This window comes from Equus quagga, chromosome 5, assembly GCF_021613505.1.
Source record: "Equus quagga isolate Etosha38 chromosome 5, UCLA_HA_Equagga_1.0, whole genome shotgun sequence".
Classification (NCBI taxonomy): Eukaryota; Metazoa; Chordata; class Mammalia; order Perissodactyla; family Equidae; genus Equus; species Equus quagga.
In genome coordinates, this window is record NC_060271.1 from 33110284 (window position 1) to 33132134 (window position 21851).

The following is a 21851-nucleotide window of genomic DNA, read 5'->3' on the forward strand; positions in this document are numbered from 1 at the left end:
CGCTCCTCCAGCTTTCCCTCCTCCCCGCAGCCTCGGTGTCGCTCCTCCAGCCTTCCCTCCTCCCCGCAGCCTCAGCGTCACTCCTCCAGCCTTCCCTCCTCCCCGTAGCCTCAGTGTCGCTCCTCCAGCCCTCCCTCCTCCCTGCCTCAGCCTCTCCCCTCCAGCCCTCCCTACTCCCCGCAGCCTCAGCCATCTTTCTGAAACACGTGGCTGGTCCTGTCACCGTCTTGCTCGGAGCCCTTCCATGGCTCCCCGTGACCCTGGGGACAAATCAGACTCCGTGTGAATTCTAGGGTGTTTCAAGATCTAGTCTTTGCCTGTTTCTCCAGCCTCATTTCTGGCCTTTTTTTCACCTTGTTGTCCACGCTTCAGCCCAACAGAACTTTAGTTCCCCCAGAGCCACTCACTCTTTTCTCCCGCCTCCACCCCTTTGCATATGCTGTGCCCCCTGTTTCCTGCTGTTAGAATGTGAATTCCTTGGGTGTGGAGACCTTATCTGGCTTGTTTTCCACTGTCCCTGCGGGACCTTGGTCAGTGCCTGGTGCATAGTACGTGTGCGATAAGTACCCATTCATCAGTCTGGGGAGAGCTGGGGGCAAGAAAGCTCTTTGTCAAATAATCTCAGGCAAGCATAAAATTAGAGCAGTGACCAGTGCCACGAAGACAAGGGTCCTGGTGCTATGTGTGGCTGTAATAGGGGAAGTTGACCTAGTCAGGGAGGTTAGAGAGGGCTTCTTTGTAGACATGACATTCCAGCTGTGATCTGAAGGAGAGGTGATGTTAACTAGGTGCGAAAGGAAGAGCATTATAGGCATAGGGAACAGTGTGTGCAAAGGCCCTGTGGTTTAAGGGAACATGAAGGACTGAAAGAAAAGCAGAGTCACCGGAGCCTGGGGTAGGGGAAGTAGAGGCACGTAGTGAAATGAGGCTGAACAGCGTGGCATGGCCAGAGCCCGACCTGCTTGTAGTTTTATCTTTGTTGTTGGAGCAATAGGAGGCCACTGAATGGGGTTTAAAAGTGTGTGTGTGTGTAGAGAAAGAGAGGCGGGGAAGGAAGCAGAGGGAGAAGATGGGGCAAGAGGAAGAATCATGGTCATGTCCAGGCTGTGACTGTGGACAAGTCATTTCATCTGCCTGAGCTTCAGTCTCGTCTGTAAGGTGGGGACAGAACCACCCACCTTGCAGGATGGTTGTGTGGATAAATGAAATAGGTGTGGAGCACTTGACCCCGTGAGGGTGCGTGAGCAAAGTGGCTGCCTGATCGCTGCCTGGTGTCCTCCCTCTCTCTGTCACCGCCCCCAGCTGCAGGCTGTGAAGAGAGTCATTCACCAGCCATTGTTCACAGCTCAACCGTCCTCTTTGCTCATGGTCCTTCCCCTCTTCCCTCTCAGGAGCCCAGGGCTGTCCCTGCTGGCCACCACCAGCCTCTGCCCTGGAGGGAGGGCCGTGCCCGACTGTGCCTCTCAACCCAGACCCACCTCGTGTTCTGGTGGTTGAGACGCTGGGGTCCTGATGGCCTGCCCCTCCCTGAGTCCTGCAGGGGCCGGCGAGCTATGGGCGCAAAGCCGTAACTGGCTCCTGGTGTGGAAGGGCTGTTCTGATAACTCGGGAACCTGCCAGCACCGCCACCTGTCTACGTGCCCTTGGGGCACCATTTGTCCTGCTCTGTGGTAGCGAGGGCCAGCAGTCCAAGTGCCCTGCTGTAATCGTTACCCTGTTTAAGCCACAGGCGGTCGTGCAAGGCACAAATCAGTGTCCCCTTTTCACACATGAGGAAACTGAGGTCCAGGGAGGTGACGTGATACTCCCAGGTTCTCATAGCTTGTTGGTGGCACAGATGGATTGAAAGCAGGTCGACCTGACCCGGGGACCCGCTGCCTGCACTGCCTCCCATTGGACTTGGGGATCGAGGACACTGCGGGGCGGGGGGCGGGGGGGGGGTCCTGTGAAGTTGACAGCCAGTGTTTATCAGTGTGGCTGCTGTAGGCATTTTGAGAGAGGCAATTTTTATTGTTTTGCAGGACTGTCCCGCGCATTGCAGAAGTTCACACTGACGGCCTCAGGGATTAGATGCTGGTACTCCCCCGTCGTTTGATAACCAAAAATGCTCCCACATATATACAGAAACTCCTTAGAGGGCAGAGCTGCCCCAGATTGAGATCCACTGATAATACAATGGAAAGTATGGTAATGTTAATACCAGCTTATGTTATTGAGGGCCTGGTAGGGGCTAAATGCTTAACCTACATACTTTTATTTAATCTTATCGGATACAGGTACCCTTAATAGACCCATTTTACAGATGAGGAAATTGAGGGTCAGAGAGGTTAAGTGATTTGGCCAGGTTAACAAAGCTAGTTAATAGTAGAGCCAGGATTTGAACTCATGCTTCTGTTTTAAAGAGGAGGCCCAGGGAAGGCAGATGATTTGCTCAAGCTCACACAGCAAGTAGCATCAGGCATGGGATTTGAACTCAGGACTCAGAAAGCAGTGATCTTTTCATTCCACACGATGCTTAGAAGGACAGAGATAAGCCCATTGGCTGGCAGCTGGCAAGAGGAGCCACTGGCCTGCACATGAGGGAAGATTTCCGCCTCCATAGCTCAAAGCCCCAGGAGCCTTGAAGCCTTGGGTCCACCACTGTCCCCTCCACCCAGACACCTTTGTTGTGTTTGCCTGCATCCTCTTTCCCTCACCTCTTTTTTCTCCCTCCATCACCCCTAAGCTTGTGACCTTGTGCCAGGCCCATCACCCCGCAGCCTAACCTCAGTTTCTCTCCTCGATCTTAGGAATCATCCTTATCTTTTGTGGGATGGGGTGGTTTAGAGAATCAGGTGACAAAACTAGTGTGAAGAAGGTGCTCGCTTGATGCCAGGCACGTCTTGTAGGCTCAGGAAATGCTTGTGAACTTGGAACCCCCTTGTCCTTTTTCCTCTGACTTTCCTCTCCGTCTCTAGGTTTTTTTGTCCTCGCCTGGTTAGGCGTTTAGGCCAGCTTCTCACTCCCAGGGCCAAAATGGCACCACCTCCCTGTCTTCTGTGCCAACAGTTGGCACTGTCATTTTTGTTACCAGGCCTAGGGCCTTGGGGTGGGTGTATGGGAGAGGGGGCCCTGGCACAGCACCATCTGTGCCCTTGGCCTACCCCTTGCACTGGCCAGGTGAGAAATGCTGACTGATCTTCTGCCCTCAGAGCATCCTCTGGGTTTCCATGGCAACTATGCAGCCAGGATCCCTTGGCTTCTGCTGGGCAAAGGGCCACCAGATTCGCACAGAAGGGTGCCCACAGTCCTGGAAAGGAAGCATCTGTTAGGAGGCCAGAGGTGGACGGCACCAACCTGTCCCCAGCCCTTAGAGAGGGGAGCAGCACTTGGCTGAGGAGGGATGTGAGGTCTCCCGGTTTCATCTACGCACCACCCTCGTCCCCAGTCCATCTCACTGGGAAGCTGCCTTGTGACTTCTTTCTGAGCCTCCGTTTCCTCATCTGTGAAATGGGGATATAATGCTGATCTCAGAAGTTGCCCCAGCTGCCCGTGTGAGCCACGTGGGGGCAGGATCACTGAGCCTGGGGAAGCTGTCCCAGGAGCCTCAGAGAGAGAGGACGGGGAGGCCAGACCAGACCAGCGAGAGGGCCCAGGGACACCAGTCTGTTTCGTTAGGACTTGGGGGTCAGACACATTGCCCCTTCCAAGCAGTGCGGTCTTGAGGAGGCACCCTTCCCTCTGTAAGCCTCAGTTTCTCCTGCTCTAAAATGGAAAGAGTTCTTCCTGTGTGACAGGGTTGCCAGGAAAATAGAATAGGATGTGTGTGGCGCGCCAGGCCTGGTGCCTGGCCCAGTATACAGTAGGCGCTCATTAAGTGTTGATTATCTGTGGCGGCACTGACTGGCCACAGCTGCACAGGAAGGGGATTTCCTGTGGTCAGCCCTGCCTGCCCAGGCCTAGGTCCCTGGCAGACCCCTCTCTGGGCACGGCTGCGGGTGCCCCCAGGACATGCTCCTGCAGTGGGGACTTTTTCTTGTGTCGTTCACACCAAGACTTCCCCAGGAAGGCCAAGCCCCTTCTGTAAGTGGCCCCAGCCCGTTATCTGGCCCCAGCCCGTTATCTGGCCCCAGCCCGTTATCTGGCCTTGCATGATTTCTGGTTTGTGTTAGGTTGTTTGTGTCGTATCTTATCTCCGCTGGGACACAGGAATGGCCTGGTGAATCAGAGTGGCCTGGGTTCGAGTCCCCAGCTCTGCCACTCACTGGCTGCAGAACCCTGGGCGCGTGACTTCACCTCCGGGAACCTCGGTTTACTCCTCTATGAAGTGGGGGTAATAGCACCTCCAGCACAGGGTGGTCCTGGAGATGACATGGGAAGGTGTCACATGCTGCCTGGCACGGGGAAGACGATGATCAGCAATAGCGCCTTCCCCCTTCTCCAAACCAGGAGGCCCAGCAGCGGCAGGATCCTACAGGCTCAGACCCAGGACAAGGGAAGAACATCACAGACGATCGAGTCACCACCCGGGCGATGGGCAGAGGTGGCTGCACGGCTGAGCCCAGGCTGCTGGCGGCTCCCAGTCCCCCCATGGCCTGGAGGAGGCTGGGACCTCAGAAAGCCCCCTGAGAATGAAGGAAAGGTGGGAGGGAAGACACAGATGAGGCCTCTACAGGGACTTGAGTGAGTGTGGAGGTTAAGAGCACAGGCTCTGATCAGGCGCATGTTTCCTCCACCAGGGGCTGTGTGACCCCATGTAAGTGACTTGACCTCTCTGAGCCTTGGTTCCTCACCTGTGAAATGGGGGATAATGATGTACCATGTCTCCCGGATTGCTGTGCGGAGGCGATGAGATAAGGCATGGAAAGTGCTCGGCCCGGTCTGGCTGAGAATTTCTTAGTATTTTTAGGATGTGCTCTCAGGGCCCACCGACTTCTTTGCCAAACTCCTCAATTACCCATAAAACAGTGATAGAAAATTTTTAAGAGCTTATTTCTCCAGCACCTTCCACGAAGCCAGGCCCTATGCTTAGTGCCTTCCTCCCGTTACCCTGTTTAAGCATCACAGTCCCCCATGAAAGGGGCCCAGTTGTCATCCCCATTTTGCAGATGAGCATACCAAGCCTGTGAGAGCCAGCGCTGTCCAGGCCCACACAGCATTGACGCTGGAGCCGGGCCCTCTTCCCTCGGCCCCTGTTCTGGGGATAGTCCTGGACTGTGTTAGGGTGTCTCGCCAGGTATTAGCTGGACGCAGCAAACCACACACAGTCGGTGGGAGAAGCTGCAAACAGAGGATCTGAGTCGGGTGGAGGCCCCTGTGGAATGAAGACCAGCCTGGGAGGCGAGCGGCCTGTGGGAAGCTGGAGGCAGGAGCCGTGTGACCGCGTGTGTTTATTCAGCCCGTCCCAGGCAGGCGGGGGCCCCTGACAGGCCAGTGTAAACATCCGGCCTGCTCGTCGGCCTGGTGGGGGGCTGAGGCAAGCTGGGGAGCCAGCAGCCAGGGCCTCCTGGTGCCAGGGGCGCCCTGGTAGACAGATGGGGGGTGGCACAGAGCCAGCATTTGTTAAGCACCTCGGATGTGCCGGATCATTTATACACAGCATCTTATCGCAGCCGCGCAACAGCCCTGTTGGGTCTATTTTATTATTTGTACTGAGCAGAAGAGGAAACTGAGCCCTGGAAATTGTACAGACGCAGCTCCATCCAAACCCCTTGCATGTGATTTGCTGAGAGGGTGCGTTTGGAAAGCGTAGCTTGGACCGTGTTTCTTTGCATCCGGCTCTGCTGAGGTCACACTTCCGTGCAGCTCTGTTTGGATCTAGTTCCCGTTCGCTCCCGCGGAGATGTGTCACCTGGTAGCTGTAGCTCTCGCTGCAGATGCCCTCCCTGGTCTGCTCTTCGGTCCCTCCTGGTGTGTGGGACTGGCCGCACTGAGGAGGCCTGGTGGGACCAGCTCGGGGTTCCGCCCCTCTCTCGCCCAGGGCAGGGAACCTTGCTGGCTCTGGTTGTGCAGGCCGTGGAGTGGGTCTGGTGGATTGACAAGACCTTAGGTATCGTCCCACCCATTTCACAGATGGAGAAACAAAAGCCCAGAGAGGGGAAATGTCTGCCCTAAAGACTCCCAGTGAGTGGACGGGGCAGAACTGGGGCCCGGGTCTCCAGGGAGGACACCCCTAGTCTGGCTGACCTTTGTTGGGGGGGTGGGGTGGGCAGAGGTAGGAAAGGGCAAGGATGAAGTCAATATGTTCCCCAGATGCGTCATGATCTGAAATCCGATTTCGCAGCCACCCCCGCTCCCTTCCACTGCCCTCTCGGAGCTGTGCCCCAGAAGTGCCCTTGGGCTCTCGGAACTCCGATAAATTCCTGTGCTTGTGTCAGCAGGGTGGTTTCACTGGCCTGGGTGGCTGAGAGCCACGCAGGGCCCTCCCTGCTCCCCACTTCCTGCCACTGTCTGCCCCCAGTCTCGTCCTGCTCTTTCCGCACACGGTCCCCCCCACCCTTGGTTCATCTGCGGGTCCAGCAGAAGTGCTGCCTGGCTGAGCCAAAGTTGGGAGGAATCGTTCAATATAGCAGCAGCCCATGCCTGGGCACCTGCGTGTGCCGTCGGATGCCTCTGAGAGGCACCTCGCTGGTGCAGGGCGTGTCTGCAGCTGTTCCTCACCACTGTTTCGGGAGGGAGGCGCCCATTGAAGGTGGCGAAGAATGAGGTCACACCCTGAGCCTGGATTTGAACCAGGAGACAGACGCCTGGGTTCCGCACTCTTGGCCGCAGCTGCCAGAGCCTGGGACCCGTGAAAGTCACGCCAGAGGATTTATTTGGGTACGAGGGGGTGCAGACTCCACCTTGAGAATAAGGAGCAGGGTCTTGCGAGAGGCCGAGGAGAATGGGGCAGGGGCGGGGGGCAGTGTGGAGCCCAGCTTTCCTGTCCAGCTCACAGCAGGGAGGGGTCCCAAGAAGGCCAGGAACAGAGAGGCTGAGAAGGGGTGGGGGGCGGTGGAGGGAGTCCAGCCAGGCCAGGCTCGTGACTTTATGGGTCCTGGTCAAAGGGCTAAGATTGCCTGCCAATCCCCAGGGCCCCAGATGCGTCACCAGTTAAGAATCGCTGAAGGCCAGCCTGGCCTTGGGACGAGTGGACCCTTTCCCCTCTTAATCTGAGGCCTGTGGACCGGCCCTTCTCTTTCCATTTTGGGAAACTCCTCCCACAGCAGCAAGAAAAATAGCAGCTGCTGTGCGCCAGGCCCCCCTACTGTGTGCCAGCTCCCCCACCCCCCAACTTCTGTGCGCCTGCCCTTTACAAACACGACCTTGTTTGATTCTAGAAGAGTTGTGGGAGCTAGCGGAGGGTGTTATGATCCCCACTTCCCAGAGGTGAAAACTGAGCTCCCACCGCAGCCAAGCACAGTTCTGGCTTTAATCGGAGTGTATCTGCTCCCCAGCCCCTGCGTTTTGTTGGTGTGTTGCAAAATAGTTCAGACATGTAAAAAGCATAGAGTTCAGCAAAAGTGAACATTGGCAGACCAACCATCCAGTTTATGAAATAAAACATTCCAAATGCAGTTGAATCCAACATGTGTCTGCCCTGATCCCATTCCATACTGCCCCCTCTTTTAGAAAAAAATACTTTTTTTTTTTTTGAGGAAGATTAGCCCCAAGCTGACTGCTGCCAATCCTCCTCTTTTTGCTGAGGAAGAGTGGCCCTGAGCTAACATCAGTGCCCATCTTCCTCTACTTTATATGTGGGATGCCTACCACAGCATGGCTTACCAAGCGATGCCATGTCCGCACCCGGGATCTAAACCGGTGAACCCCAGGCCGCCAAAGCAGAATGTATGCACTTAACCACTGCACCACCGGGCTGGCCCCAGAAGAAACTACTTTCTTACATGACTGCCCCAATACTTTTCCTAGATGTTTCTCCCTCCCCAAATGATACATAGTATTACTCATGTGTTTTAAAACTTGAAATAATTGGTAGGAGGCTCTGTGTTTTTTTGTTTTTTTTTTAAAGATTTTATTTTTTCCTTTTTCTCCCCAAAGCCCCCCAGTACATAGTTGTATATTCTTCGTTGTGGGTCCTTCTAGTTGTGGCATGTGGGACGCTGCCTCAGCGTGGTTTGATGAGCAGTTCCATGTCTGCGCCCAGGATTCGAACCAACAAAACACTGGGCCGCCTGCAGCGGAGCGCGCAAACTTAACCACTCGGCCACGGGGCTAGCCCCTCTGTGTTTACTTTTACAGCCTGCTTTTCTCTTCTCATGTTGTGTTAGAGTTCTAGCCAGTTCCTTTTCAGTGCTGTGTAGTATTCCACCACATGGGCCTGCCACCGTTTAACCAGGCCACTATAGACAGCCAGTTAGGTTGTTTCTTGTTCACTCTTTAGACAATGCTGTGGTGCTTCCTTGTTCAAGTCTCCTCGTGACCACAGGAGAGTTTCCAAGGTGTATATATGTCATTTATGTTCAGGAGTGGGATCAGATAAGCCCACCATATCTGAGGACTATGCTGAGAGAGTTGACCAACAATTTGGGGGGTTCCTGCTCAGAGAGTTAAAAACCCCTTCATGACAGGAATGTTACTCTGTTTTGTTTGCTGCTGTGAACAGTGCTGAGAACCGTGCCAGCACGTAGTAGGTGCACAGTGAACATCTGTTGACTGAATGAGTGGATGTGTGCCGGGCCACACGTCAGGTGCTCGACGTTCACGAGCGTCATCAGTCTGCTGCGAGGAGAGGGTCTTCCCCCTTCACAGATGAGCCGACTAAGGCTTTAGGGAGGTCAGGTCACGTTCCCAGAGTCCCACAGCCAGCACCCCAGTCAGTCGGCTCCAGAGCCTGCGCTCTTGCCCTAGCCCTGAGGTCGCCCTGTAGACGGAGACCCGGTTCACAGAGGCCTGGAAGGCGGGGGAAACGGCCGCTGCGTCTAATGCCTAGCTGTCTGGATGCAAGTGCTTGGTGCTTTCGAGGTTGTCCTAGAGGCTCGTAGAGTGAGGTGGGGCCCACTGGTTGGTCACCTTTGGCCTGGAGTGCCACCATGGTGTATGGGGTGAGTGACATCTCACCTCTAGGCTGGTCTGCGGGGGACTCCAAAGGTCGAGCCCATGCTAGCCTCAGGATTCAGATGCCGTCAGTGGAAGAGACCCATCCTGGGGGAGGCAGTTGGACCTAACAGGAGAATCATTCGCCTGTGGCGGGAGCAGACCTGGGTTCATATCCCAGGCCTGCCACTTATTAGCTGTGTGACTTTAAGTAAGTCTCTCAACCTCTCTGAGCCTTATCATCCCCATCTGTTAAATGGGGATCTTGACTCTCTCTTGCAGGGTCATTAATGGATTTAGGATTGGGTGTAACGATCTTAACACAGCGCCTGGATAGTCGTTACTAATGACAGTGCAGGGGAGCAGGATGTTCTAGAGGTACGTGCGGGTCACTTCAGGCACATACAGATGGGGCAGCTTAGGGCACGGAGGAAGACTTCATGGAAGAGATGACATTTGATCTGGGTTCTGAAGAGTGAATAGGAGTTCTCCAAGCCAAGGAGTAGACTATGGGTCAATCAATTTCTATGTGTCCTGTCCTAGACTTGGTGTTGAGAGGAATGTCATCATGTTGCTTGCAGGAAAAAAAAAAAAAAGCTAATGTGGGTTACTTACAATTCGTTAGAGATATACGATCCTGTGAAGATGGTGCAGACCAGGTGCTGACTAAATAGACAAAGAATCAAGAATCTGGGGCAGTCAGGAAGGCTTCCTGGGGGAGGCGGGGTGGTGGGGGGAGTAGGATTTAAATGAGAAAGGAAGACAGGAGGGAGAGGGGCTGCCTGATTCTTGATTTCCTGGCTAGGCTGGGGCAGGAAAGGGGCCTCCCAGCCTGGTGGGGGACTGGGGACAGACTTCATAAGTTCTGGCAGGAGCCTCTCTGTGTCCCTGTCACCAAGGCTGGTGCTGTTCTCGCCCTTGGAAGAGAAGAAAGTTGTTCCGAATTGTTAATTGTGCAATTTCAAGTTGGCTCCTGAGCTGGGCTGAGGAGGAGCCAAGCCCCAGAGAGGGGAGGAGGAGCTGGATGGCTACAGAGCCAGGAGTTCAGGGGCCCAGGAGGGGGTTTGGGAATGCCGCTGTGTGAGTGTCCCGGGCAGGGACGCCTGCCTGGCCTCCTTGGTCCTCCCTGCCCAGAACTCCTGCTCCACTCCGGATCCTAAGCACCAGAGGGTCCTAAGAGTTTGGCAGAGCTGGGTTTGAATCATATTCTCTCACCAGCTGTGTAACCTTGGACTGGTTACTTAACCTCTCTGGGCCTCTACTTGCACATTTCTCACATGGGGCTGCTGTGATGGTTAAATCAGAGAACACATGTAAAGCGGTTAGCACAGGCCTGGAATGAAGTCATTGCTCAAGAAGTGGTTTGTGTTGCTGCCGCTCTTCTTAGTTATCAGCACCAGTACCATCAGCACCGTCGGCACCATCACCGCCAGTCCCTCCATGACCTGGGCTGCGCTCTTGCTCGGGTTGAACCCTGGGGTCCTTCCAGTTGCCTGTGTCGGCTCTTCGTGAGCCAGGACATTCCTGTGCCCGCACGTTAGCGTCCAGCGTCACCGCCTGCACCCTCGGCAGTGCCCCTCGGAGGAGGCGGGACTTGAATTCCTGTGTGCCTTTTCATGGGTTAGCACCCTAATCCTCACCACAGCCCTATGAAGTAGGTTCTCATGTCCCCATTTTATAGATCTGAAAACATGCTCAGAGAGGTGAGGTGGCCTGCCCAGGGTCACACAGCAGTAAAGTACAGGGATGCAAGACCAGGTCTCTCTCCTATAGAACCTTTGCTCTTCTTACTCCGGGACAGGAGGAGCAGCTTGTTCCCAAGGAATCTGAGCCTGGCACTCTCTCCCTTTAGTTACCCCTCCACTCCCTTCTTTGTCGTGTCCCCCTGTCCCTGGTTGTCCACCCCCTCGGCTCAGCTCTGCCCCTGGGGACCACTCTGGGCCAAGACTGCAGATGGGGTGGCCTGTGTCCTCCGGAGCCAACACAGCCATGGCTGCCCTACTGTCAGCAGGGGTCGGGCCTCTGCTCCCCACCAGGCGTTTCCTCCCTGGCTCCCCCAGCCCCCATCCCCAGCAGGCGGGACTGTGTGTGGGGAGGGGATAATGGGGACCAGATGGGAAGCTGAGCCTGGGGTGGGCTTTGTTAGGCGGACATTCCTGGTCACTGAGGCCACACCAGCTCAGTAGCATCTGGTTTGGCCGAGGGTCCACCCTGATTGGCTGGGGCTGGACTTGGGGAGTTGCCCTCCCACGAGGCCTTGGCACTGTGGCAGGTGGGGACCCGCGCTTCATGCTGAGACAGGATTTCACAGTCCGGGAGGGAATGACGGGGGCAGCGGGGCCGACTGAAAACACGGGGAGAGTAGCGTCACACAGAACTGGCGTCCGGCCGGCTCTGTTACTCCCCGGCTCTGCAGCCCCCGCAGGTCGCTGCCGCTCTCTGGGCGGCAGTTTATCAACTACAGAATGGGAGACAGTGGTAGCACGAGAAAACCACATAAACGGCTGGCCAGGTGCACCGTGCTTCCCATGTTTTAACTCCTTGCATTCTCATAGCACCCAGGAGAGGCACTCTCCTCCTCTGTTTTACTGATAAACTGAGGCACAAGGTGCTGGTGTCACTTGCCCAAGTCAGACAGGTGGGAGGAGGCAGAGCTGGGATTTGAACCCAGGCTGCCTGAGTCCCAGGTCACCACGTTCCTACTGCTGTGTTGTCCTGCCGCTCGGTGACATGTGTGACAACATAGGAGAGAAGTGCCTGGTCAGCTGGGATGCTGCGTGCCCCTCCCGTACTCGTTCCAGAAGCCTGTGCTGTTGGTGGCATGTGGGACGGGCCTGCTGGGCTCATAAATGGGTGGATGGATGTTGGGAACATTCCTGCAAGTGGGGTGACAGGAGGCATGGGGTTGTGACCCTCCGGCCCGTGCAGTCTGGGCAGCCGCCAGCACCACCTGTTGCCCTGAAAGGGCCAGGGGGCTCAACTCTGGACACAGTAGCCCTGGTTCCTCAGGTCCCCGCTGCGCACACGCTGTCTGCATTCTCTCCTTTAATCCTCACGACCACCCTGGTTGCCTGAGATGGGGACGGGTGGCTTCGGAAGAAGCAGGTTTTAAACACAGGTCCAGCTGCCTGCAAAGCCAAGCCCTTTGCCTGCGGGGGCCGCACTGAGGGCCAGCTCCTGCTGCCTGAGGGTGGGCTGCAGTCTCCTTGTCAGAGGTGGGGTTTTGGTTTTTTGCTGAGGAGGATTTGCCCTGAGCTAACATCTGTTGCCAGTCTTCCTCTGTTTTGTATGGGAGCACCACCGCAGCATGACCACTGATAGTCGAGCCGTGGAGGTCTGCGCCCAGGAACCGAACCCGGGCTGCTGAAGCGGAGCGCATCGAACTTAACCACTATGCCACTGGGGCTGGCGCTCCTTGTCAGTGTTTTTTTAAGGATGATTTTGACAATTGCTGGTAGAGGGAGGAGGCTGCAGGGTGGGGTCAGAAGAGCCTCGACTAAGATGCTCATCCTCCTTGGCCCCTTGGGTGACCCCCTCTACTTCTTGGACCTCTTCTTCCTCATTTGTCACAAGCAGTTTATGATCGGGGGTCAGTGCTGAGTGCTGAGAGGTCAAGGTGCCCGGAGCCTTGGTCCTTTAAGACTTCATGGTCCAGTGGGCAGGCCAGCCATGAACCCAGTCCCCAAGTCATCCGGCAGCCTGGTGGGCCCTGGTGGAGGGGTGTACAGGTGCCATGGAAGCACAGAGGAGGGAAAACTTGCAGGGCCTGGGTGTTGGGGTGATGGCGTGGACACAGTTTGCCCCTTCCTTTGGGAGCTGCCCCTCCCCCGCTCCTTGTGGTGTTAGTGGGGTGCCAGTCACAGGACCTTGCCCCGCCTCTGCACAGGGAGGGCACATCAACCAGCTGGCTAATCAGAGATCTTCCCTGGGACTGTAATTCGACATGGGGAGAAAGCCGGGTTCTTCTCTAGGTCTCTTAGCTGCCAGGAGGTGAGCCTGGCCCCGTTCTCCTGGCATGAACGTTATCTAAACTCAGGAGATGAGAACGAGGATAACACACAAAGGGAAGGAGAGGGAGAGGAGAGAGCCCAACAGCATCATCTGGACTCCTGGATCCCCTCCTGCCTGATGCCTGATCCTCCCGCCCTTTCAGGCAATGCACGTCGGGGCGTTTGCTTTGTTGCAAAGCTCGGTGAGAGCTGCGTTTCTGTCACTTACAATCCTACAGGTCTTGACCGAGGGGGCTTCACAGAGGAGGCGGCGTGTGAAACACATATTGAAGGAGTTCTTGGGGCAAACAGCAGTGGTGAGGTTTTGCCAGGCAGAGGAAGCTGGTGGGAAGGGCAGGGCAGGGACCTGCCTAGGGGGAAGCAGATGGGGACGTCGGGGCAGATCTTGAAGGGCCTCGTGCCAGGGAGCAGAGTACGGACTTGTCCATTCACTCGTCCATTCATTCATACCCAGTGCAGCACTCCCTGTGTATCAGGCACTGTGTGAACACTTTACGAAGAACTAGTTACATCCTCCTAACAACCCCAGGAGGTAGGTGCTATTATTTCACCACTTTAGAGGTAAGGAAACAGAGGCACAGAGAGGTTAAGAAACTTGCTTAAGATCACATAGCTGATAAGTGACAGAGCCAGGGTTTGAACCCAAGCAGTCTGGCTTCAGAATTTCTTTCTTTCTTTCTTTCTTTCTTTTTTTTTTTTTTGAGGAAGACTGGCCCTGAGCTAACATCCATGCCCATCTTCCTCTACTTTATATGTGGGACGCCTACCACAGCATGGCTTGATAAGCGGTGCCATGTCCGCACCCGGGATCCGAACCAGTGAACCCCGGGCCGCCCAAGCAGAGCGTGCGAGCTTAACCGCTGCGTCACCGGGCCGGCCCCAGAGTTTATTTTCTTAACCACAGAGTGGGAGTGACCACTCCCTGAGTCTCCTAGCCCAGAGCTCTTTCTTTGGAATCCATGTCTCATGGCCCAGTGGGGACGGGCCCCAGAGCCCCAGTGTGGCCTGGGCGATGGGGAAGGCAGGGAGGGAGGGGCCGTGGGTTCTCTCAGAGGAAGTGGGTGCTCTCCTGGCCCAGTTCCAGCCCCAGCTGCAAGGAGCCGGGCCAGGTTCCGCCAGGTGCCCTGCCGTGCCGTTTCTGCTCCCTGCAGTCATCTCCAGAAGCAGTGGACGATGGGCTCCCCGTGTCCTGCTAAGCCCTCAGCAGGAGGTCAGTCACTTTAAGAAGCTCTGGCTTCCAGCCGAGCTGGAAGCTGGGGAGTTTTGGAACCGCTCGCGGCGGCGGAGGCCCTGGGCAGGCAGGAAGGGGCGAGGTGGTCTGAGCTGCGTATATGAGAATGGAGCATCGTCAGCACCGGTCCACAGCTCCAGCTCGCCCCAGGCTCAAGTGCCTCGCATGTGCCAAGGGCTTTTACCTTCCATTTAGAGGTAGGGAGTACCAGCCCCATTTTGCAAGTGAGGGGGTTGAGGCTCAGCAAGGCCAAGTGACTTGCCTGAGGTCACACAGCCAGATCCCTAGGTCCATCTCCTGGGCTCTGGACAGCCTCACTCCTGCCTCTTCGGCCTCATCTCTGATCTGAGGGATTTCTGGAGCACACGCCAGAGCTCCCTCAGGTCTCCTGGCCCTTCCCACAGACACCTTTCCTCTTCTTACCTCCAGTTCCATAGAGTTCCGGTTCCACTCTCTCTCCAAGGAGAGAGTACTTTTCCATTCCTCCAGGGGAGGGTCCTGGCAGCCCCTGGGACTACACAGGTGGCCTCTGGGGCAGGAGCTGGGGGCTAAGGCTTCCAACTGTGCCCCATGTCTGTGCCCTGGCCAGATATGTGACAGAGGAGGCCAGCCAGTCTTGAGCACCTTGATAAATGCCTGGTAAGCTAAAGCTCCGAGAAAGGAGCCACTTCAGCTTGGGGCAAAGGAGATGCCATTTCAGCTGAGCCTCGAAAGGTTGAGGTTAGCCCTTTGAGAGTGGAGGAGGGAGCAGGGCCCTCTGGGTAGAGGAAACAGGCTGCACGAAGGTCCCGAGGTAGAGAAGCAGGCGTGTTCTAGGGGAGGCACAGTTCCCGGGAGGGTGGGAGGAGCTGGGTTACGGTTCCATGCGAGAGTAGGGCAGGCAGGTTTCTAGAGGTGGCCCATTCGGGACCTTCTGGGGGATCCAGAAGGGATGTGACCCATTGGCGTATTAGGAAAACTGAGCCAGGCTCCTCTCTTCTGTCCTGCCCCGGATCTCAGCCCCATAAGGATGCTCAGGGTGGGCCCGGCTCCCAGGTGGGCTGGCCTCTGCCTGTGCCTGGCTGCCTTCCACAAAGGCCTGTCTGTTCCTTCCCATTTCCTGCCTGGAGCCCGGCGCCCAGGAGCAGCAGCCCCCCGTGCAGGCACGGTCGTCGCAGCGGGTCTGGTCTCTCGGCTGGCGAGGCAGAACTTGCCCTTCCAGCCCTCGGGGGTTTCCTCAGAGGTTCAGAGAACCCCAAGGTCTTTGCTCTAGAACCAGAACCCCAGACCTGATGGGGACGGTGACCAGACAGCCCCTCGGGTGCAAGGGAAGATCTGGTGCTGTCGTGCTCCTGATGCGGTCCCGTCAGTGCCCAGTGAGGAGGCGGGCAAGCTGCCTTTTATGAAACACTTACACTGCTTGGCTCTTGCCTCACAGCGTCTTTGTTGACGCTCATAACCACCCGACGAGGAAGCCGCTACTGTCCTCAATGTATAGAGGGGGAAACTGAGGCTCCAAGAGGTGGCGTGACTCACTCAGTGTCACCGTTAGCGAACAGCTAAGCCGAATGTGCCTGACTTCACAATCTCCGTTCCCATCCGTGATGGGGAGCTCCCGACTGCCGCCCGTCAGGGTTGCTGTGAAGACCAACAAGCAGATTAAGGAGAGTGGGCTGGCGTTGGGCGTGATAACTTGGGCGGCCAGCGTTACTGGGGAAACGTGGATGGAAGTCCCTGCAGTGAGCAGTCCAGGAGCTGGCACCTGGACCTAGAAGGAGGGGAGGTTCTGGATGCGGGGAGACAAGGGACCATCATCTGCCCTCAGTCAGCCTAAACTCAGGTTGGCTCCGTCCTCACCACTGAGCCCTTGGCACTGGTGGCACCACGTGCAGGGCTTTGGAAGGAGCACTGGGCCGAGAGTCCGGAGGCCTGGCTTCCTGTGAGAGGCAGCTCACTCAGGGGACGTCCTCTCTCTGGGCCTCAGTTTGTTCATCTGTAGAATGGGCTGGGGTGGGATGTCAGACAAGGGGGTCAGATACTCCACACTGCCCTTCGTCCTGCTCCTGAACACTCCACCTGGTCCTGCCTCCCGGCTTCATTCTTGTGTTCCCTCTGCCTGAAGCACCCGTCTCACGGCTGCCACCTCGTCATCCTGGCTTCAGTTTTCATGTCACCTGCTCACAGAGGCCTTCCTCGACTCCTCCCCGGGTGTTTGCTGCCACACTGCCCTGCGTGCTTTCTGTATGGCACCGATCACACTGCACTGAGGCAGTCAGGGTGCTGCTTAGGGATTCAGACTCGAGTCCAATTGCCTGCCTTCAAATCCTAAACTCCACCACTTAGAGCTGGGTGGTCTTGGCCATGACCTCCCTGGGCCTCAGTTTCCTCACCTTTAAAATGGGGTCAGTAATAATACCTGTTGTTATTTTTGTAAGGATGAAGTGAGAGATGCATTAAAAAGCACTAAGTGTAGTGTTTGGCATAGAGGAAGCGCTCTATAAATGTTAGATGCTATTATTATTGTAATTGTTTGCAACGTTGCTTATTGTCTTTCTCTGCTATTAAAATTCAGGCTCCTGAGAGCAAGGACTTTATCTTGTCCAGTGATGTCTGTCTAGCGCAGAGCTCATTTCCTGGCACACGGCAGGTGCCTAATAAATATTTGGTGAATGAACAAATGACTAGATAGATGAGTGCTGACATTCCCAGCTTCCAAGAGGCTCCGTCTGGCTGGACATGGAGAAGGATGGATGCTGAGAAGATGAATTTGGGCCAGCCCGCTCTGCTCCAGCAGTCCCTGTGGTGGGCCCCACCCTGGCCTGCCCTGATGGGGGTCCATGCCCTGCAAGAAAGAGGGGTCTCTCCAGGGATCGAGGTGGCTCCCCGGCCCAACCACCCTGACCACAGCAGTGTCTGTGGGTGTCTGACGCTGTTTCTCAGCTCAAATTCCGGTGGCCAGGTATGGGGGTTAACGTAGATTTTTCCCTGTGCTCAGCAGCCCTCCCTTCGGAACCCGCAGAGTTGGGCCTGGCCTGCTTTATCTTCCCCACCACCTGCCCGCCCCCCCCCCCATTTTCAAAAGCTACTCTCACAAACAGAAACACCCCCAACAGTCCCTGCCATCGCTCCCGTGCCTCCCTCCTGTTCTAGAATTCGGGGCGCACTGCTGGCCCATCGGTTCTCCTGAAGGCCTCTTCTTGGCCCCTGGTACTCTGTGCATCCCTGAGGACGTCTTTTATGTGCCCAGTCCTAAGACGGAGGGAGAGACTGCCACACCATCATCTGTACAAGGCCCAACGGGGAGGCCCACAGCTGGCGGCGGTCAGAGTCAGGATTCAAAGCCAGATCTCCCAGTGGGCTTCTACCTCCGTTCCATCCGCTCATGCTGACTGAGCACCTACCGACTGTGTGTCAGGCTCTGCACAGCAGAGATCACGGTGCCTGTCCTGGCCGGGGACCCAGAAGTTGGCCCCGCTTTGTCACCAGCGTGTCCCCCAGCGCTGTCCAATAGCACTTGCTGTGATAATGGAAATGTTCTGGATCGGTGCTGTCCCTTAACCATGCATGGCTGTTGAGCGCTTGAAATGTGGCTAATGCAAATGAAGAATTCAGTTTTTTGTTTTAGTGTTATTTTTAATTAGTTTTAATTTCAGTAGCCACAGGTGGCTAACAGCTCCTGTGTTGGACGCCGCAGGTCTGTCCAGGTCTTTGAGGTCAGTCAGTCACAGCCTTAGACGTGGGTCTCACACTCGAACGTGAGCAGGGGAAATGGGTTGATTTCCCAGGAGCTCCTCACGCACATCTCCTTTCACACTTATCAGTATGTGAAACTCATGGTTGTTTTCTTCACACCCACAAAGGTGTCAGTCACTGTTTTCTTTGAAACCTGGGACCCTCCTGACCTTTCAGTTTTCACTCTTTTTTCTTATTGAGGTGTAACTTACCTAGAGCAAAATGCACAGGCCAGAGTGAACACTCTGATGAGTTCTCACAGACAGAGACCCACAGTGTTACCACAGTGGAATCAAGATACAGTCATCCCCCCTTGTCCTCGGGGGGATGCTTTCCGAGACGCGCAGTGGACACCTGAAGCTGCAGAGAGTACCAGACCCTATATAGGCTATGGTTTTTCCCTATACAGTCCTGTGTTGCTTAATGACAGGGATAGCGTCTGAGAAATGCATCGTTAGGCGATTTTGTCATCGTGTGAACACCAGAGTGTCCTTACGCACACCTGCATGGTGCAGCCCACTGCTCACCCAGGCTGTGTGATGCTGATCTTCTGGGACCACCATCATGTATGGACCAGACGGTCGTCATGCAGCTCATGACTGTACGTGCCTACTTATGATAAAGTTTAATTTATTAATTAGGCATAGTAAGAGATTAACAACAATTGCTACTCATAAAATAGAAGAGTTATAACAGTATACTGTATCAAAAGTTACTGCAGATCTTAGCAACCTCAGCATACAACTTTTTTCTTACTAAGTCGAGAGCTTTCACCTTTTCGCTTAAAAGAGGCACTTTCCGGCTTCTCTTTGCCATATCCGAATTGCCAGCATCTTTACTCTTGTGCTCTGGGGCCATTATGAAGTGATTTAAGGGTGACTTGAACACAAGCACTGCGATGCCACGACAGTTGATCTGATAACTGAGAAGGCTACTGAGAGACTAACACTGTGGACACCGTGGACAAAGGGACCTGTCACGTCCTGCGTGGGATGGAGCGAGATGACTCGAGATTTCATCACGATACTCAGAACAGCGTGCAATTTAAAATTTATGCATTGTTTCTTTCTGGAATTTTCCATTTAATATTTTTGGACCACGATAACTGAAACTATGGAAAGCAAAACTTCATTTAAGGGAGACTACTGTATCGAATATTTCCATTCCCCCAGAAAGTTCCCTCAGGCTCCCTTCCAGTAAATCCCGTCCTCAGAGGCAGTGGCTGTTCTGATGTCTGTCACCCTACATGAGTTTTGCCTCTTTTTAAGCCTCACATAAATCATTTTCCCACTTTTTGTTTCTTTTTAGTTTTACTATGATTTTTTTTACTGAGTTCATAATAGTTTATATCAATGTGAGATTTCAGTTGTATGTTATTTCTTGACTGTCACCACATAAGTGCTCCCCTTCACCCCCAGTGCCCCTCCCACCCCCACTTCCCCTGGTAACCACTGAACTGTTTTCTTTGTCCCAGTACTTGTTTATACTCCACATATGAGTGAAATCATCTGGTGTTTGTCTTTCTCAGACTGGCTTATTTCGCTTAGCATAATTCCCTCTAGGTGCTTCCGTGTTATTGCAAATGGGATGAATTTGTCTTTTTTCTGGCTGAGTAGTATTCCATGGTATATGTATACCACATCTTTATCCAATCATCAGTCAATAGCCGCTTGGGTTGCTTCCGTGTCTTGGCTACTGTGAATAGTGTTGCACTGAACATAGGGGTGCATATGTTACTTTGGATTGTTGATTTCAAGTTCTTTGGATAAATACCAAGTAGTGGGATAGCTGGGTCTATGGTAGTTCTATTTTTAGTTTTTTGAGGAATCTCCATACTGTTTTCCATAGTGGCTGCACCAGTTTGCATTCCCACCAGCAGTGTGTGAGGGTTCCCTTCTCTCCACACCCTCTCCAACATTTGTTATTTTTAGTCTTAGTGATTATAGCCATTTTAACAGGCGTAAGGTGGTATCTTAGTGTAGTTTTGATTTGCATTTCCCTGATGATTAGTGATGTTCAACATCTCTTCATGTGTTTATTGGCTATCTGTATATCTTCCTTGGAGAGATGTCTGTTCATCTCCTCTGCCCACATTTTGATCGGGTTGTTTGCTTTTTTGTTGTTCATTTGTGTGAGTTCCTTGTATTATGGAGATTAACCCCTTGTCGGATATATGATTTGAAAATATTTTCCCCCAATTGGTGGGTTGTCTTTTTGTTTTGATCCTGGTTTCTTTTGCTTTGCAGAAGCTCTTGGGTCTGATGAATTCCCATGTGTTTATTTTTTCTTTTGTTTCCCTTGTCTGAGAGGACATGGTATTTGAAAAGATCCTTTTTCATTCGATGTCAAAGAGTGTACTACCAATATTATCTTCCAGGAGCTTTATAGTTTCAGGACGTATCTTCAAGTCTTTGATCCATTTCATTTTCCCGCTTTTGACTGAGACAAGAGTACAACAAATATTTCTCTGTTCTCTTTGTTAAGAAACAGAGCCCCAGCGTGATGAAAAGTGGCAGCTGAACCTGGGCCGCAGTGGGGAGGCGATGGGGCGGGTGCTACGGTGCCCCGGGGACTTGTGGCCTGTCCAAACAGGACAGCCACCCCTTAGCTCCAACTGGCTGTGGCCACGTGAGAATGTGGCCCCAGCATTGCCAAGTTCTTTTTTTAAAAAAGAAGAGCTGAAAATACTGATTTTCTTGTAAAATCTCCTAAATGTTGGTATTTCAAACCGTTTACAGGCCTGCAGACCAAAGACTTGGCATCTGTGGGCCAGACTTGACCCGAGGACTGCCCGTTCGTGCATTCTGCCGTGGGCTAGCCAGAACGGTGGTAATAGCAACAGCCCATATTTGTGGAGCGGTTCCTTTGTTTCAGGTCCTGTTCTAAGTGCTCCATGTTATTAGTCGTCTAATCCTCCTAACAGTTTATTAATAAATCCGTTTTACAGATGAGTAAGCTGAGCTGTAGAGAGGGATTAAGTGACTTGCCCAAGGTTATGGGGTGAGGACTTGGCTGGGATTGGAACCTTGTCTGGTTCCTGAGTCCGTGCTCCTGACACTTCAAGCACGCCCCTTGGGGAGTAGAGGTGGAGGTGAGGCTGCCGGGGATGCATATGCCACTTGGGGTGCAGCCTTGCCAGTCCCCAAGGGGGCTACCACCCTGAACAAGCAGTGAGAGATGCCTGGCCCTGCCCGCTGGGACTGCCCTGGCACGGGCGGTTTGCGTGTCCAGGCACCTTGGCTGTCAGTTGGTGGATCCTCAGCTTTAGGAAGTGCTGGGAAAGCAGCCAGGGGTGACGTTGGGAGGATGGAAGCCTGGCTGAGCTTCCTGAGGGTGTCAGGGAGCACTGGGCAAGTGAGGGCAGAAGTAGCAGGAACCTGGCAGGGGAGAGCCCAGGCCCCCGAGGGAGGCAGGGGAGAGGGGGCGATGACGACAGGAGAGTCAGCCAGCGGGCCCAGAGCCAGACCAGGCTGCCGCTGCCCGGGGAGCTGGTGGCTGGGGCATCCCTACCCCCTGGTGCCTCGTCCAGACAAGCCTGTCACTTGGGGGAGGTGATGAGGGGAAGATAAGGATCAGCAGGCAAACAATGCTGATTTCCAGCCTCCCCTTCCATCTGGGATGGGGGACACGGGGGGAAACTGAGACCCAGAGAGGGAGGGCACAGTCAGCACCCAGACCTGGACTCCTGCCTCCCCCTCCACTACTCTTTCTGCTCCACATTTGGCTCCATTCCTCAGGACAGAGTGTTGTGGGGAAAGAGGGTCTGTGGTCACGGGCAGGGAAGTGTTCCAGAAGCCTGAGGGCAAGGGCAGAGAGAGGCCAGACCCTCCCCTCTGGCCCTTATCGTTTCCCCAAGTCACTGAGCCAGGGCCTGGCATGAAGTAAGT

The 21851-nt window shown here is 54.5% G+C and overlaps 1 protein-coding gene across 5 annotated transcripts in view; it reads left to right on the plus strand.

Annotated features, from left to right (window-relative positions):
- Positions 1-21851, plus strand: part of ECE1 (endothelin converting enzyme 1) — a 101695-nt gene that overhangs the window by 16744 nt on the left and 63100 nt on the right. The window contains exon 1 of one of the 5 annotated variants that reach the window (XM_046663314.1): positions 14020-14232. The exons of the other annotated variants lie outside the window; for them this stretch is intronic. Within the exon in view, the coding sequence (XP_046519270.1) occupies positions 14035-14232 (198 nt within the window). The 5' untranslated portion in view covers positions 14020-14034. Of the gene's footprint in view, positions 1-14019; positions 14233-21851 lie in introns of those variants that run through there. 5 annotated transcript variants of the gene reach the window in all.